This window comes from Tinamus guttatus, unplaced genomic scaffold (genome assembly GCF_059628265.1).
Source record: "Tinamus guttatus ecotype Peru unplaced genomic scaffold, ASM5962826v1 Tinamus_guttatus_pri_ptg000566l, whole genome shotgun sequence".
Lineage (NCBI taxonomy): Eukaryota > Metazoa > Chordata > Aves > Tinamiformes > Tinamidae > Tinamus > Tinamus guttatus.
The window spans coordinates 425,710-440,046 of NW_028289100.1; the positions used below are offsets into that span (position 1 = coordinate 425,710).

Genomic DNA, 14,337 nt, shown 5'->3' on the forward strand with positions numbered 1-14,337 from the left:
TTATTTCCAATAAATAATAAGACTATTCCGAATGTCATCCTCCTCCCCAGTTTTCAGGTCTCTGTGGCCCACATTCCCTGAAAGGACTTACTTTGGGTGAAATGGGATTTGAAAAAACAGGTATTTGCATATTTTTCATTTAGAAAATAGTCTTTTTAGCAAGTTGGATGGCTGCACAAAATTGCCTAAATTGAAATGGTAGCAAATTTCTTTATGATTGATAGTAGTTTTCTGCAGTGTTAGATGGCTTTCCTTCCACTTCTGATCATGAATGTGTAGCCTCAAGAAGGCATTTTTCTGCTCTAAGGTAGATAGTGCTGGCTCTTAAACGCCTAGGAATTTATTGGTACTGGCATTGAACCAAACAGGACAGGTGAATTACACCTGTGGGTTATCTGTGTGTAAATCTGAGAATTCTATAGTTCATTAGGGAATAGAAAACAGGACAAAATCTAACTGTTAAACTTGTTTTCTTATCTCTTTCTGTCTTTTGTTGCTTGTTTCTCTTGTGAACTTCTTGAGGTACAAGGGGCAAGCAGGTCGAAAATGGGAAGAAAATAAGAAGCAAGGCACTTGGCCTGGTGCCTGGCTTTACACTGTGTTGATTAAGTTTTAATTGGCAATTCTTGTCTGTAATATAAGATAATTGCAGAGATTTCCAGGAATTGTTTGTAGAATAGGAAGAAGGAGGCACATCTGAGTTCTACTGGAGGAATTTAATTAAAGACTTTATATATAAAGCGCAACAGATGGTGCTTTGCTAGTTAGCAAGACAGGCGTGGGGCCTGTTGGTAGAAATGAAACCACAGTGGTTAGTGTTTCTGTCCCTGCTGGTTAGAAATGTTCTGACACAATCTTTGATGAAGGAGACTTGAGCAGTTTAAGGATAATTTGTGCTTTATGTTCTGATCCAAGCTTTGAACATCCTTTTTTGGAAGGGGAGTGGGTTTTAACATTCCAGCAAGAACCTGAGGCTACGCACCAAATATCCTGCAAACAGGGAATATTTCAGCCAGATGTTACAAAAAAAGAGAGTAAATCTGGGACTGTACAGAGTAATCTTGGAAGGATCATCTGGCAGGGTGGCCACGCAGAGCTGCAAGATGACAATGAACGCACCTGCAAGCTCCCTGCCCAGCGAACCCCTGCAGGAATCCACATCCCAGTTTAAATACCTTTGCTCATGGTTCGCCACTGGGGACTTGGAGCAGGATTATGTCCTGGGCTGTCTTTCCTTTCTGCAGCTCGGTGTTTGTTTCACTTTGGGCTGTGCTGGAAAGCAGTTACCTGGGAGAGATTTGGTTACCTTTGGCTCCAGCAAAGGCAATGCCAGCCGCTCAGGAAACAGTCCGAGTTTTCTCTTAAGTCCCGTTCACTGGCTGCCATGGCTAATGCTTTGGGTTGGCTCAGTTTGTTTGGTAGCCTTAGGATCTTCCTGACAGGTCAGTGAATAACTTGCCTTATTGTTCTGTTTCTCTCTCTTTTGCTTTTTGTTTTTGTTGGTGCTGCTCTTGTTACCTTCTGAAAACTTCAGGGCTTTAAAGAAAACAATTCTTTAACTCATTGTGATCATAAGCTGATGAGTGTAGCCGCAGTTCTCTGAATAGCACAACTTTTTGCAGTTCCTACAAAAAGACAGGCAGAGGTGGAAGCATATATGTTTTTCACTAGGTTTTCTTAATTTTCTGTATTTCTGCTTAAGAAAGAAAAAAAATCAGGGTGGCAGTGTTTTCATGTAACATAACGAGAAGCTGCTTCTTTAAGTGTGAGACATCAGACTTGCTCTGGAAACCAGAATAAAAAAAAAGTTGATTTTACAAACATTAGGTAATCATAATGACTTTGCAGTTATTATGAAGCATTATATGAAGTTTTAAATTGAAACTCCTTGAGCTCAGGTTTCAGATATCTTATTACTGATGGAGCTGTTTATCACTTTACCCTTGCAGAACTTCCTGTTGATTGACATTAGAAAAGGAGTGGGTAAAATTGCCTTTGCTTTGTAGATCGGATAATTGATACAGAGGAAGATGAAGTTTCCTGGTTGAGGTTACACAGCAATACTGCCCCCCTGTTCTTCATGTCTTGTTTCTTTCCATCAGATCGTGTTGATTGCATTGCATTGAAAACCTTCTGGCAAGCAGAGTGTGGCCTTTTGGAAAGGTGGTAAAGACATGCAAAAGGTTCTTCTCTGCCAGCAGAGTGGTTTGGTTTTGTTTGATAAAACACCTAAAATTAGAACTGGTATCTAAAGTCTACTGGAATTTCCCCCAGAATTTTGTGCTCAGAGTATTTACCTAGAAACTTTGCTTAATTTTAACCACCAAAAATTAAAAGCGAATGAGAGTATGGACATGGTTGACGGGTAAAATCGAGAGGTTAGTTTTTAATTCTACCTTTGGTGCACTCTGTGTGATCAGTCACCTAAGTCATGTATCTGTAAGAGTCACAACAAGGAGTTTCTTTCAGTATGGAACATGAGGCTTCTCGTTCAGCTTCCTTTCGATCAAGACATATGCTTTTCTGTTTTTTGTTGTTTTTTTTTCTATTTTTCAGACATTTCATTAGGACATAAATCTAACTTTGAGTCTTGAATGTTCGTTGTCACCTTAGATTTCCTTTGGCTTTCTCACAGGGGCCTCTTCCCTCTTGCCCGAGTGCAACATAGACTGCCAGACCCACTGTCTCATAGACTGCAGGCAGGGACATTACTATGCAGCTGGAAACTGCTTGGAATGTCCCACTGGCTTTTAGTAAGTCTCCTTCCTTCTTTAAACGTGAGAGCATTTGGGCAGCCCTATTAATGCTGAGAAAATTCTGAGCGCCACCTTGTAATGCGCATCAGGAGGGGTGTAGGTCTAGTCCTTGCTGGTGAGTCTGAGCTGGTCTCAGTAAAACAGGACTCAACCTTTCTGGGGCAGTGCTGAACCAGAGAGCAAAGACCAATAGCTAATCCAGGCTACATTCCGAGCAAGCCCAACACGCTAGCTGTTAGGAAATGGAATTCCAAAGGAACAGAAGAATTAAATTTACACTCTTTTGTTATTTCGGATCCAGTTGCCCAGGGGGTCGAGCAGCTCCAAGGAAATGCCCAGTGGGAACAGCCAATGAACTTACTGCTCAAGCAAACATCACAGCCTGCCGGGTAAGCTGAGAGCGGGGGAAGAAAGCAAGCAGACAGCAGTAAGACTTTCTGCCTCTACTCCATGCATTTTGAATCATCTGACTTCAGCCTGCTTCTCAGCTTTTGCAACCTAATTTGAGATTAGTCCAGAAATTCCCCTTGTGTTTCTGGCTCTGACCTGGCTCAGAGAAAGCCAGATGCTTCCGTTTTGCAGGTCTGCCTCTAGGTCAACCCAGAAAGCAGCACCCCCCGATTAATTATTTACACTGCTGACAATAAGAAGTGTTAGGAGTTTTCAAGAGTATGCAGGGCAGATTTTGAAGGCATTCCAGGGTCCTTTTTTTCCCTAGCATTTGAGCTGGGGATGTGTAGAATTTTGCTGTCTTGCAATATTTATGCAAAGCATACATGTCTGTGCATCCAACACATCTGTGATCTCGCTGCAGGTTTGTCCCAATGGCTTTCTCAGCCTGGAGAGTGGAGCTGGGTGCTCTGCTTGTCCAGAGGGCTACTTGTGTGATCCACGCCGTGGTGTGAAACAGAGCTGTAGTCCTGGGCATTATTCGCCAGAGGGAGAGCTGGAGTGTCGGGAATGTCCACACGGCTACGTTTGCCCAGACGGACAGAACAGGCAGGTACAGCACGAGCGTCTTACTCTGGCAGGGCCTTCTTCCTGGCTGACAGAGCCCAAATATGAATCTATTGTCAAGAGGGGAGAGCAGGATATGGGCCTTTCTCCAGCGAAAATAATGGTTCTGAGCAGTTCAATGATACATGAGTATATCTGTGAGCTTCCAAAAGTGGCTCTTGTTAGGAGAAGCAGATATTATCCAAGTTCTTAGAGTGTTAGTGCTCAGAAGACCTGCTCCCGTTAAACACTTAGCGTCTGAGGCACCGTTTTAGCTTCTTGGTATGACGAGAGCCTGTTTCTTCCCCTTAGTATTGTTTGGCAGGTCAAGAGCCCAATCCAAGCCGCACTCGTTGTGTAAGCTGTGCTCTTGGTTCCTTCTCCACTGGGGACACTCCAGTATGCCAGCCCTGCCCGCCAGGTGAGTGCGTTTCATGAGCATCATCTTCTGCAGTTGTTAAAACCTGGAATGTAAAGGAGAAGGCCATAGTGACACTTTGGTCTGGTAAAGATGCTTAATCTGCAGTACTGGAATAGAGGACTTCATATTAACCACAGAATCTGGAGAGAGTGAGTGAAAATCTCTTGTGTAGATGATCAGCAGGTTAAATATTTTCAGTGTATTTCATGCTGAAATTCAGTATTTCACTGTCAACATTAGTCGCTGCTGTGTTCTAAGGGGTAGATTGTGCTTGTTCTGTATCAGTTCTGTTAAGTCTGATTAAGTGATCCAGCCCAATTGCAAAGATCACAGACGTTAAGAAGATGGAATACCTTCAGAAGCAGGAGAGGTCTTCAGCTGGTCTTCAGTTCCTGTGATGTTGGAGAAAGAGAATGGGAGTAGAGGGAGAGAATATTTAACTGTAATAGTGCTAACTTGAATAAATTTATCTCTACTGTTTAGTCATTTTCCAAAATAAGACAGATTCTGGGTGTCTATAATATGTTGCTTTTATATCAAAGTAAGTGACCGGCTGCTGTCGACATTTGGTTATGTCTGTGTGTGTCTGCTTATATTGCAGAGGGGAGCAATTCATAGCCTTCAGAGCGGATTTGTTGGTATTCCTGAAATGAGTATGCACTGGGGTAAAAGAACAGTCAATCATGTAAATGGTAGCCTTCAACAAACAAGAGCTCACTGAAATGCCATTGAATCTCAATATATTCGTTCAAATTTAAGCAAACCCAGAAAGAATGCCAAAGATTTTCCATAGCCACCTTTTCTTGTTTTTACAGCTGAACTCGGATGCTTAAAATGATTAATATTTTAAGTGTTACTAAGGTGCAAAGCTTTCTTCTCAGGTTTGAATGTGTAAGCTATCAGAGCCTACAGAAGGTGCACATACTGTGCAGCCACTCTGTGCAGCTTTTAGGCTGATTTCATCTGTCATGTACCACCTTTCTCCACTGCCAGCAGTTGGTCTGGGTTTAGCTGCTGCTTTTGAGTGCACCAAGCTTAAATAGCCTCTGGAATCCTGTGTACTGCTCCATTACTCCTATGCTTCTCTATAAATCCTCACTCGCTAACTCCTCTGTTCTGTTTTAGGACACTACTGTCCTCATGTTGGTACTGTCCAGCCTCTGCCTTGCCCACCTGGTTCATGTACCACTGCCCTGGGGCAGAGCGAGTGCCAGAGGTGCAGCGGAAGCTCTTGCTGCTCGGATGCGTTGGCTCCAATCCACCAGGAACATGATCGCTCTGGGTCACCAGGAATGCCACAGTGCCAGCACTGCCCTTCAGGTGAGCTCTGTGCTTTCAGGTCCACGTATCTCTTGGTAGAGTGAGTGCTCATCCACAAGTCGGGCAGAGCAGCTCCTACAGCCCTCAGCAGACTGGAGTTGTGAAAGGTCTGCCTGGTAGCACCTCACTCTGTGTCCTTAGGTTGTAGGTTAAATGTCACCCTGAAGCTGAGCTCTTGATCTTCTCACTGGTATTTTGAGTGGGAGGGTCAGGATGCTTCCAGAAGATGCTCTAAGCTGAGCAAAAGCTGTATGAGCACCTTGGCTTTGCCTTGAGCCTGTGCCAGTAAGCTGCCTTTAATTAGACAGTGTATTAGCTCGGACTGAGAATCATGCTGACACAATCAGTTATCTGTTTTTTAAATTGGACTTAGTTTGTGTCCCACTAGATCAAAGCTCGTTCATGTCTGCCCTCAGGATGCAACGTTAATGTACCCTGACTTGACTTAGCAAGCACACGCTTGTATCCTCCCAACTGCAGCATGCAAAAGACCATTACCTCCCTGCTCAGTCCGAGTTGTCCGAAATGTTGTCCATGGGCCACGTGCACTGTTTTTCCCTTCAGGTCACTTTTGTGCAGAAGCCCCTACAAACCCTCCGTGCCCAGCAGGGAGCTTCAAGCCCAGAGAGGGCCTTCGCACACGAAGCAGCAGCTCGTCATGCTTCCCAGGTCTGTGTGGCAATGTTCGTTTTGCGCAAGGGGGGAATAATTCTTCCTGTAAATCACACTGCTAGTTGGGTGCTTGTGCAGGGGCTTACAGTTATAGTGCTTATTTGCTGTCCCGTAGCTAAGGCAATAAGGGAGCTCGAGGGAAGCACCTGTGGAATGTCCTGTGAATTACCAGATGTGTTGTGAAGCATTCGGTAATTATTAGGATGTTCATGATAACAGGTACTTGGGTTCTCATTTCTCTGAAGGACATTTATAATGAGGTAGAAAAGGAGACTTCAACTGAATCTGTAATTCTCAGAAATTGACATCTTTTGCTGAACTGCATCAGAGCAAAGGAAAGGTCAGCAGGGCTTTGGACGCAGGACCTTCTGCATGCAACTGTTCCCTTTGTCCTGCACATATTTACCAAAGTGTGCAGATCCATAACATGAAAATTTTGTCAACAGGCCGTTTTTGAAAGTTCCAATAGCTCCTTGAGATGGCAACCCGCTGCAGGAATGATTCAGCTCTTCTGCCGCTGTGCTCTAAATCAGAGCTCGCTAGTGCAGTAGTTTTGAGAAATCTAAATCCTGCGGTACTGAGGGTTTTGAACCTTGTATTTACCTGTGCCCTGTAGAGTAAATTGTAAGGGGGAAGCTGATTTTTCTGAGAGGTGGGAAGGAGTAAATGGGGATAAAGCAGAGGGAGAGGGGACCCTTAAACTGGCTTTGCAGCCTAACAGACCATAATCTGCTGCTTCAGTCTGCGGAGGGATAAGCGTCGATTTTAACAAATCCAGATGATTCCTCCTGATTCCAGCCTGCAGAGGCAGGCACACACTGGGGTGTGCTTGCGTCTGGCCGATGAGCGCTTTGGAAGCAGCTGGGGTTCAGCCTGGAAGTACTCAGGGGAGCCGTGATCTAATTAGCCAGTGTTTTCCCTTCCCATCCCAAATTGCTCTGTTTGCTTTGTGCTGTTAAAAATCCTGACTCAGGAGGACAGCAGCTATTCCTGTGCTAAATTTGTTTCCTTTTCACTAAGTAAAGCATTTGGGGACGCTTTGAAATGAAATGCACTTTCTGAATGTGGTAACAGCGGTAAGGGATTATTGTTTTATTATGTGTTGATCATGCCAGTCCTCTTTTAAAATGGAATTCAAGCATCTTTGCTTTAGCATACAGGGTTTTAGAGGTGATCATGGCTGAAATGTTTGCCATTCAAGCAGTATGCATGTGTTTATACTGGATATATCTCCAGTCTGTAAAACCCATTCTTCTTTCTCTCTATTCAGAATACAAATATGGAAACAGCTCAGCTTTGTAGAAACAACAGGTCCTCTTAAAACCAAGGCCCAGGCATTCCGGGTATAAAATACACTGGGCTAACCTGTGTCAGACTGTGTTTTCAGGGTGAAGTGTTTATTTGTTTCTAATGTATTTTATTTCTCATATTATCAGCTCAGAACACAATCCAGATGGTTTTATTGCTTCCAGGAGCCACTCTACTGCAGTAACGTTCAGCTAGTCCAATACCACCACCTTCTGGCTGGCTTTGCGGTGCCTTTCTTTCCATTATATATGATTCTCCATCATATATTCTTGCTGTAGATGAAAGCAAAGGGATCGGATTTTGTAGGATTTTCTGGGGTGTTTTTTAGTAGTTTATGGTCCCTTTGAGACCTTAGATGTCTCTCTCTCTTTAGGCATTGGGTTGTGTTTGAAGTGCCCCGCTGGGTATTTCTGCCCTGCTGGAGCAAGTTACCCAGTTCCATGTCCACCAGGAACGTACAACCCTCTGCAAGGGCAGGATGAAGCCACTGACTGCAGAGCTTGCCTTGCGGGGACAGCTTGTACTCAGTCTGGCTTAGCCCAGCCTGACTCGGAGTGCATGCCAGGGTAAGCCACGCTTGTTTTCTGCACTTCTTTTAGGGCTGTGCATTTTGCCTCTATTGCTTTGCTTTTTGTGGGGGGGAGAGTGTCAGAGGGCACCATCTGGAGCGTCAAGATTTTATTACAGTTTCCGATATAACTTAAACTGTTTTGCTAGAGGAATTTTCTTAAACACAGCAGGCATCACAGCCTGCTATTACCATAGAACAAGAAAGTAAGAAATATGAAGCCCTGACAACAATTCCGTGATTTTGAGCAACTTGGCCTGGCTTGAAAACCCATTTTTATTTTGGTGAAAAGCATGTAACAGAAGCAGTCCATTCTGCGTCACGGTACTCCCGTGTTCCAAATGTCACTTACGTTGCTGTCGGACATAGGATTCAGTGCTTCAGCTTTCTGCCAGCTGCAGGATTCATCCTAGTATTCGGGAGGGTGTGGAGTTTGATTTCCCCTTTGCATGAACGTGTTTGCCCGAGCTAGCCTGGTGTGTGTCCTTAGGTATGTGTGCCCAGTGGGATCATCGAGCCCTCATTCCCCAAGCAATGCCTGCCCTCCAGGAACAGCCGGCAATCGCTTCAACCTCTTTGATAAGTCCCAGTGTGAAATATGCCCTGCTGGATTCGTCTGTGTGAGAGGTAGGTGTCTTTCTGGTGTCTGTAGCCGGTGTGCTGTCTGTTAGGTCATGCAGCTTCTCTCAAAATTTCTCGTGGCGTTTTAGGAACTGGGGGGAGACAGAAACCTCCCGCTCCATGCCCAGTTGGTCACTACTGCCCACCGGGCACAAAGCATCCAATGCAGCACAAGTGTGGCCCCGGCACCTGGAGCAATAGGACAGGCCTGGCCTCTGAGGAGGAGTGTTTGCCATGTCCTGCAGGCTGGTTTTGTGTAGGAGGAGCTCGTGTGCCTTCGGGGAGGTGCAGCTCAGGGCATTACTGTCCCCAGGGTAAGCAACTTTTCTCACAAATGGGGAGATTTTGTTGATTTCTATTTGGGAATTTTGTGCACTCTCCTGCATGCATGTTCTGACTTGATCAGTGTATGTTAAACTGAAGTAGTTCAGCAAGGAGGTGAATAGCAAATTGTCTCTTCTGGATAGTGAGTACTTGAAACCTCTGCTGTTTGGATTGAGCATGTTGCTGTCGTGATTTTCTTTACCTTAATTTGTAGAGGATCAACATGCAAAATCAGGTGCCTGGTATAAACATTTACAATATCTGCTAAATGGTGACCTTTTCTTTATTTTACCATCCTGCTGTAGAATGGACTGATGTAAATATTTATTAGCAGTGAAGAACAGGGGGCATTGCTCCCTTCTCTCTTTGAGGTTGTTGTTAGAATCGGGATGGTTTTCTCATCCTTTTTTTCTTTTGCTTTTTTCTTGAAAGGTACATGGAGGGGCACCCAGCACCCCTGCCCTGCAGGAACATACAGTACCAGACTCGGAAATGTCAGGGTGGAAGATTGTACTGCCTGCCCTGCAGGGACTTTCTGCACTAGTGGGACCTCCAAGCCAATTCTGTGCCCAGTGTAAGTACAGTACATGTGCTGCAATGGTTGTTCATTTGGGGCCTACAGGAACACAAAAGATGCCATTTCTTTGTGGCATTTCAGAGCACTTCTCTTTATAAGACACAGCTTGCAGCACCAGAAGAATTTACAAAAAAGGCTTCATTTCTGGATGTTTCAGACAAGCTTTTTCTGAAACACTTGACTCTAGAAATGGTGCATTTCCTCTACCCAAAAGTCTTAACTGTGTAGCCAGAAAAAATTCTCCAGTTCGTCGTCATTTTGCTGCCCTCAGTGACTCTCTCTTCTGTTGTCCTGCCACCCGCAGAGGAACCTATCGTACAGCTCCTGGTGCAAAGCTGGCTGCCGAGTGCCTCCCCTGTCCTGCAGGGTATTCCTGCCCTGAGCTTGGCACTGTTACTCCTCGAGCATGTGGTGCTGGCAACTTCTCAGTAAGTAGCAATAACTTCATTATGCAGCAGTGGGGTCTGAGAGCTGGCAAAACACGTGCGAAGTGTATTCGCTTACACTGTAAGCAGTAATATCCGACATCTGCCACATTCTTTGCATTCTTTCTTTAGGGCCATGGTCAATCCGTTTGTAGGGACTGTCCAGAGGGAACGTTCTGCAATGAGACAGGCCTTGCTGAACCCAGGGTGTGTCCCAAAGGGCATTTTTGCTTGCCTGGAAGTTCCCTGCCTCTCCCATGCCCTGTGGTAAGAATCAAATATTTTCCATATCCATAATTCTCAGCAGGCTTCCAGTTCCTTGGCAGAGATGATTCACAGGTTCTCCGTGTTTGTGCAGGGAGCTTACACAGATGTAGCTGGGGCAGGTTCCTGCAAGCCCTGCCCAGCAGGCATGTACTGCAGCGTGGCTGGGCTGACTGAGCCAGAAGGACGTTGCCAGCCAGGGTATTACTGCGTTCAGGGGTCCAGCAGTCCCTCACCTGTGAGTGCTGAACATTTTGCATAGCACCAGACACGTAGGCACTGAAAGAGCATTCCTAAACCCTATTCACCATCTTTTCTTTGCTTTGCTTTGCTTCAGGTGGGGCTTCCGTTTGGAGATTTTTGCCCACCAGGACATTACTGCCCTGCTGGCACAACACAGCCAAGAGAGATGCCTTGTCCTGCTGGCACCTGGAATGAACAGAGGGGAGGCCAGGATGCCACTTGGTGTCTGCCTTGTGCTCCTGGGTTTTTCTGTAATATGTCAGGCCAAGATGCTCCCGTAGGACTTTGTGCACAAGGTGCGACAAAGCCAGAACTGTTTCAGACACCCAAAAATGCAGCATTATCTATGCTATCTCCTGCTAAGGATTTTCCTTCTCGTTACATTTCTGTAACAAAGTTCGCTGAGAGAAACAACTCAAATATTTTCTGCTTTCAGGCTATTACTGCACAGGAGGGGCAAAGACTGCAAAGCCTGAGGATGGTGTCACCGGAGGGGTCTGTCCTCGAGGTCATTTCTGCCCTGCAGGCTCAGCAGCACCTTCTCCCTGCCCTACTGGAGAATACAGTAATGCAACAGGTCAGAAACTAGATCATTCCAGTTTCAGTCTGAAATATCTTGGAATATTTGCACAGGAACATCTGCACTCTGCGTGCAGAAAGCTAGGGAGGAGTTAAGCAGATTGCTTTGTTGCTCCACATGCCATCTAAGAGTGGGATGTGGAGGTTAGCAGGACTCCTGAGCTCTGGGAATGGAGATGAGAAGCTCACTGAGTTAAAGGCAGCTTGCTCTTTTGGCTCTTTTTGCTTTAGATATACAGACAAGCAGAGAAGTTGCACGAATAGTATTTTTCTTTCAATCTGTTGTATTTTAATTCTTAAATTTCTTTCACAGGTCAAGACAAATGCTTTCCTTGTCCTGCTGGGTTTCACTGTCCAAAAGGGCTAAGGCGCCGCTGTCCTCCTGGTTTCTATTGCCCTCGGAAAACTGGAAACAATTTTCATCCTTGTCCACCTGGGACTTACAACCCTTCCCATGGACTCAGCCAGGCCGAGAGGTGTCAGCAGTGCCCCGCAGGTGAGGAAATAACTGAGAACTGCGATCATACAGGTGAAGCAGCAGGTGAGAGGGTGATCCCTGTGCATATCTCTCCCTTCTTATTCCACTGATGCAGGTTTTACCCCTCAGAGGAGCACACCTTGGATTGCAATGCTGGTTTGTCCCAGTTGTTCTGATGTGGAGAGATAGGCTCGCTCAGTCTCTTGCCTTCTAAGTAATGCATGTAGTGCATCAGCCCTCCTGTTTCTGCTCCCAAGAGAGTGATACCCTTTTTCTCTGTGGTCTTCCAGGAATGTTCTGTGGAGACTGGGGATTATCCTCTCCAAGTGGCCCCTGCGGGCCAGGATTCTTCTGCACAGCAGGTATTGAATGTAGCATTCACCAGGGAGAAAAAGAAGTGAAAAAAGAGGAAGCTCTGGCCCTTAGGAATTGTTGTGGTATTTTTTGATTTGTTTTGTTTCTAATCTGGGAATTACCAGAGGAATTTAACTTTACTTTGAAGTAAGTTTCTATCCTTGTGGTTTACTAAGGAAGGTCGGCAAAGGGCAGCTGACTGCAGGAACCAAAATACAAATAAGAGACCCATGTACCCGGACACACAAGCACATGTTTAAATCTCAGGTTCGGACTGTTTGGATTTCACAGCTCATGCCTCCTCAAGAGAAGTTTTCTTCAGATCTTCAATTTCTGTGCTCCTCGGAGGGCCGTTGTCATGAATGTTTCACTGAGATCAAGTCCAAATCTAGGACTTGCATCTTTGGATGCAGTCCAGTTCAAAGGAAATGCTTACAGCAAACTTCCTGTGTTGTTACCCCTCTAAGGCGAGGATAACATGCATCAAAAACAGGAAGTCTTTTTGTTCCCAGCTTTCCATTTGCCAGAGAGCACATAAGCCCGGAGTCTGCTCTGAAGCAGAGCACTCAGCTCTGGGCTGATTATTATTCAGGTCCGTGCTTTGCAGGGTGGATAGCAGCCCTTCCAACTTCAGGACTACTCCCAGTATTCTCACATAAGCAAAGTAGCTTCTGTATGTGCTGCCTCCTTCAACAACCAACTGATTCTGGGTTTAGCACAGGGGATGGGCATTTGGGATCACGAATTTCTAGTCCTTGCTGAAGGAAAAGTAAGTAAGTCCTTGCTTAAAAAAAGAAGAAAAAGGTAAAACATCTAGATGATTCTAGTCCCCTACAGTGCTGGCCATTAACTCTTCCTTTGTAGATTTTTGCCTTACTGTCTTAAGAACCAGCCATTCCTGCTACGGAAATTTTTCTGTAGGCATGGGGTGCAGACCGATCTCCGAATAGGAACCTGGGTCACTGAGGGTTCCTTTGGTCTGTCTTTCTCATGTAGGAGCAAGTGTCCCAAATCCTAATGGAGCCACAAACACGAGCGCTGGTGGCCCGTGCCCACCTGGACACTTTTGCCCAGCTGGCACAAGTGTGCCACAGCCATGCCCTGCAGGCACTTACTCACACAGGTGAGCTCCTTGCTTCTGCTGTGTTAGTCTCTTAACTGCCTTTTCTTACTGTTTGCTGCCTCTCTCCCACTACTGCTTGGTACCTTCCTTCCCTGGGTGCGCAGTCCTTTAGCAGGAGGGTGCAGTTCGGTAAGGCTCACAAGGCATATTTCTGCATTGATCATAAAAGCCTGAGGGTTTTCACGTGGCCAGAAATGTAGGCGTTAACGGGTCTGCCTGTGGAACACAGAGAGCTGCTTTTGTGTCTCTGCAGGCTCCATGTGTGGCAGGACTCCAGCTGTACCGTGTGCCCACCTGGCTCTTACTGCAGCTCTGCTGGCCTCACGGCACCCTCTGGACCCTGCTCAGCTGGGTACTACTGCCTGTCTGGAGCTACCTCACCCTCTCCAGCTGGTGGGTTGCATTGGATGGATATGATTTTCTTGATATTTACAGCTACTTACTGTGTTGTGCATCCTGTTGATCTGTCCAAGAAGAGATGCTCATCAGTGTGGTCAAAGCAATTCCCTTTTTTGGCTTTGTTGTTTACTTCCTGTGTTTTAGGTGCATGGGAGAAAGGAGGCCCTTGTCCTGTGAGCCATTTCTGTCCAGAAGGGACCAGCTTACCCCTACCCTGCCTTGCAGGGACCTACAACAACCTCACCAGACAGGCTGCATGCTTCCCTTGTGCTGCAGGCTATTACTGCCCAGAAAATGCCACCAGCTACACCATGAATCCTTGCCCAGCTGGCTTTTACTGCCCCAAAGGTGAGTTAGATTCAGGGGTCACTTGAGCAGGATGTATGAGAACCAGGCTGAAATGTCCTTATTTTAAAGACAGGATTTTTTTTTCTTGTGCAAAGGAAACCTTTGAATAATGATTTGGTTCCTTGTAGAAAATGAGCCCAGTTTTTTTAGACGATAGACGTGGGTTTAAACCATAGACTGGCATGCTAAGCAGAGCCAGAGACTTTCTTGGCTTGCAGGGCAAGCTCTGCGCTATGGAGTTCAGATAAATTGGCCATGATAACGTTAAGCGATAGTGAAGGATTAATAGCCAAGAGAGTATTTACAGTTCATGAAAGGTTCATGTTCTCTGTATTCTGAAGGAACCAAGTTTGCGACTGAATTTCCCTGTCCTCGGGGCTACTATAACCCTGATCCCATGACACAGAGCTTGGATAGCTGCTTGCCCTGTCCACCTGGGCACTACTGTGGGAAGGAGAACTTGACAGCTGTGTCAGGCAAATGTGATGCAGGTGAGTCTGGGTCTGCTTTGCTTCTCTATTGCACAGCATCAGATTCATTCAGAATAACTCAGGTTCTGTG

The 14,337-nt window shown here is 45.7% G+C and overlaps 1 protein-coding gene across 1 annotated transcript in view; it reads left to right on the top strand.

Moving 5' to 3' along the window:
• Nucleotides 1–1,384: 1,384 nt before the first annotated feature.
• Nucleotides 1,385–14,337, top strand: part of LOC104575254 (uncharacterized) — a 35,385-nt gene continuing 22,432 nt past the window's right edge. Inside the window, exons 1-22 of the mRNA XM_088534566.1 lie at nucleotides 1,385–1,442; nucleotides 2,636–2,753; nucleotides 3,058–3,145; nucleotides 3,571–3,759; nucleotides 4,065–4,173; nucleotides 5,299–5,493; nucleotides 6,058–6,162; nucleotides 7,847–8,039; nucleotides 8,532–8,668; nucleotides 8,752–8,976; nucleotides 9,419–9,560; nucleotides 9,868–9,991; nucleotides 10,121–10,255; nucleotides 10,347–10,490; nucleotides 10,590–10,791; nucleotides 10,932–11,072; nucleotides 11,388–11,570; nucleotides 11,843–11,914; nucleotides 12,903–13,029; nucleotides 13,283–13,422; nucleotides 13,573–13,776; nucleotides 14,118–14,267. Coding sequence (XP_088390692.1) covers nucleotides 1,385–1,442; nucleotides 2,636–2,753; nucleotides 3,058–3,145; nucleotides 3,571–3,759; nucleotides 4,065–4,173; nucleotides 5,299–5,493; nucleotides 6,058–6,162; nucleotides 7,847–8,039; nucleotides 8,532–8,668; nucleotides 8,752–8,976; nucleotides 9,419–9,560; nucleotides 9,868–9,991; nucleotides 10,121–10,255; nucleotides 10,347–10,490; nucleotides 10,590–10,791; nucleotides 10,932–11,072; nucleotides 11,388–11,570; nucleotides 11,843–11,914; nucleotides 12,903–13,029; nucleotides 13,283–13,422; nucleotides 13,573–13,776; nucleotides 14,118–14,267 — 3,181 coding nt within the window. The remainder of the gene's footprint in view (nucleotides 1,443–2,635; nucleotides 2,754–3,057; nucleotides 3,146–3,570; nucleotides 3,760–4,064; nucleotides 4,174–5,298; nucleotides 5,494–6,057; nucleotides 6,163–7,846; nucleotides 8,040–8,531; nucleotides 8,669–8,751; nucleotides 8,977–9,418; nucleotides 9,561–9,867; nucleotides 9,992–10,120; nucleotides 10,256–10,346; nucleotides 10,491–10,589; nucleotides 10,792–10,931; nucleotides 11,073–11,387; nucleotides 11,571–11,842; nucleotides 11,915–12,902; nucleotides 13,030–13,282; nucleotides 13,423–13,572; nucleotides 13,777–14,117; nucleotides 14,268–14,337) is intronic.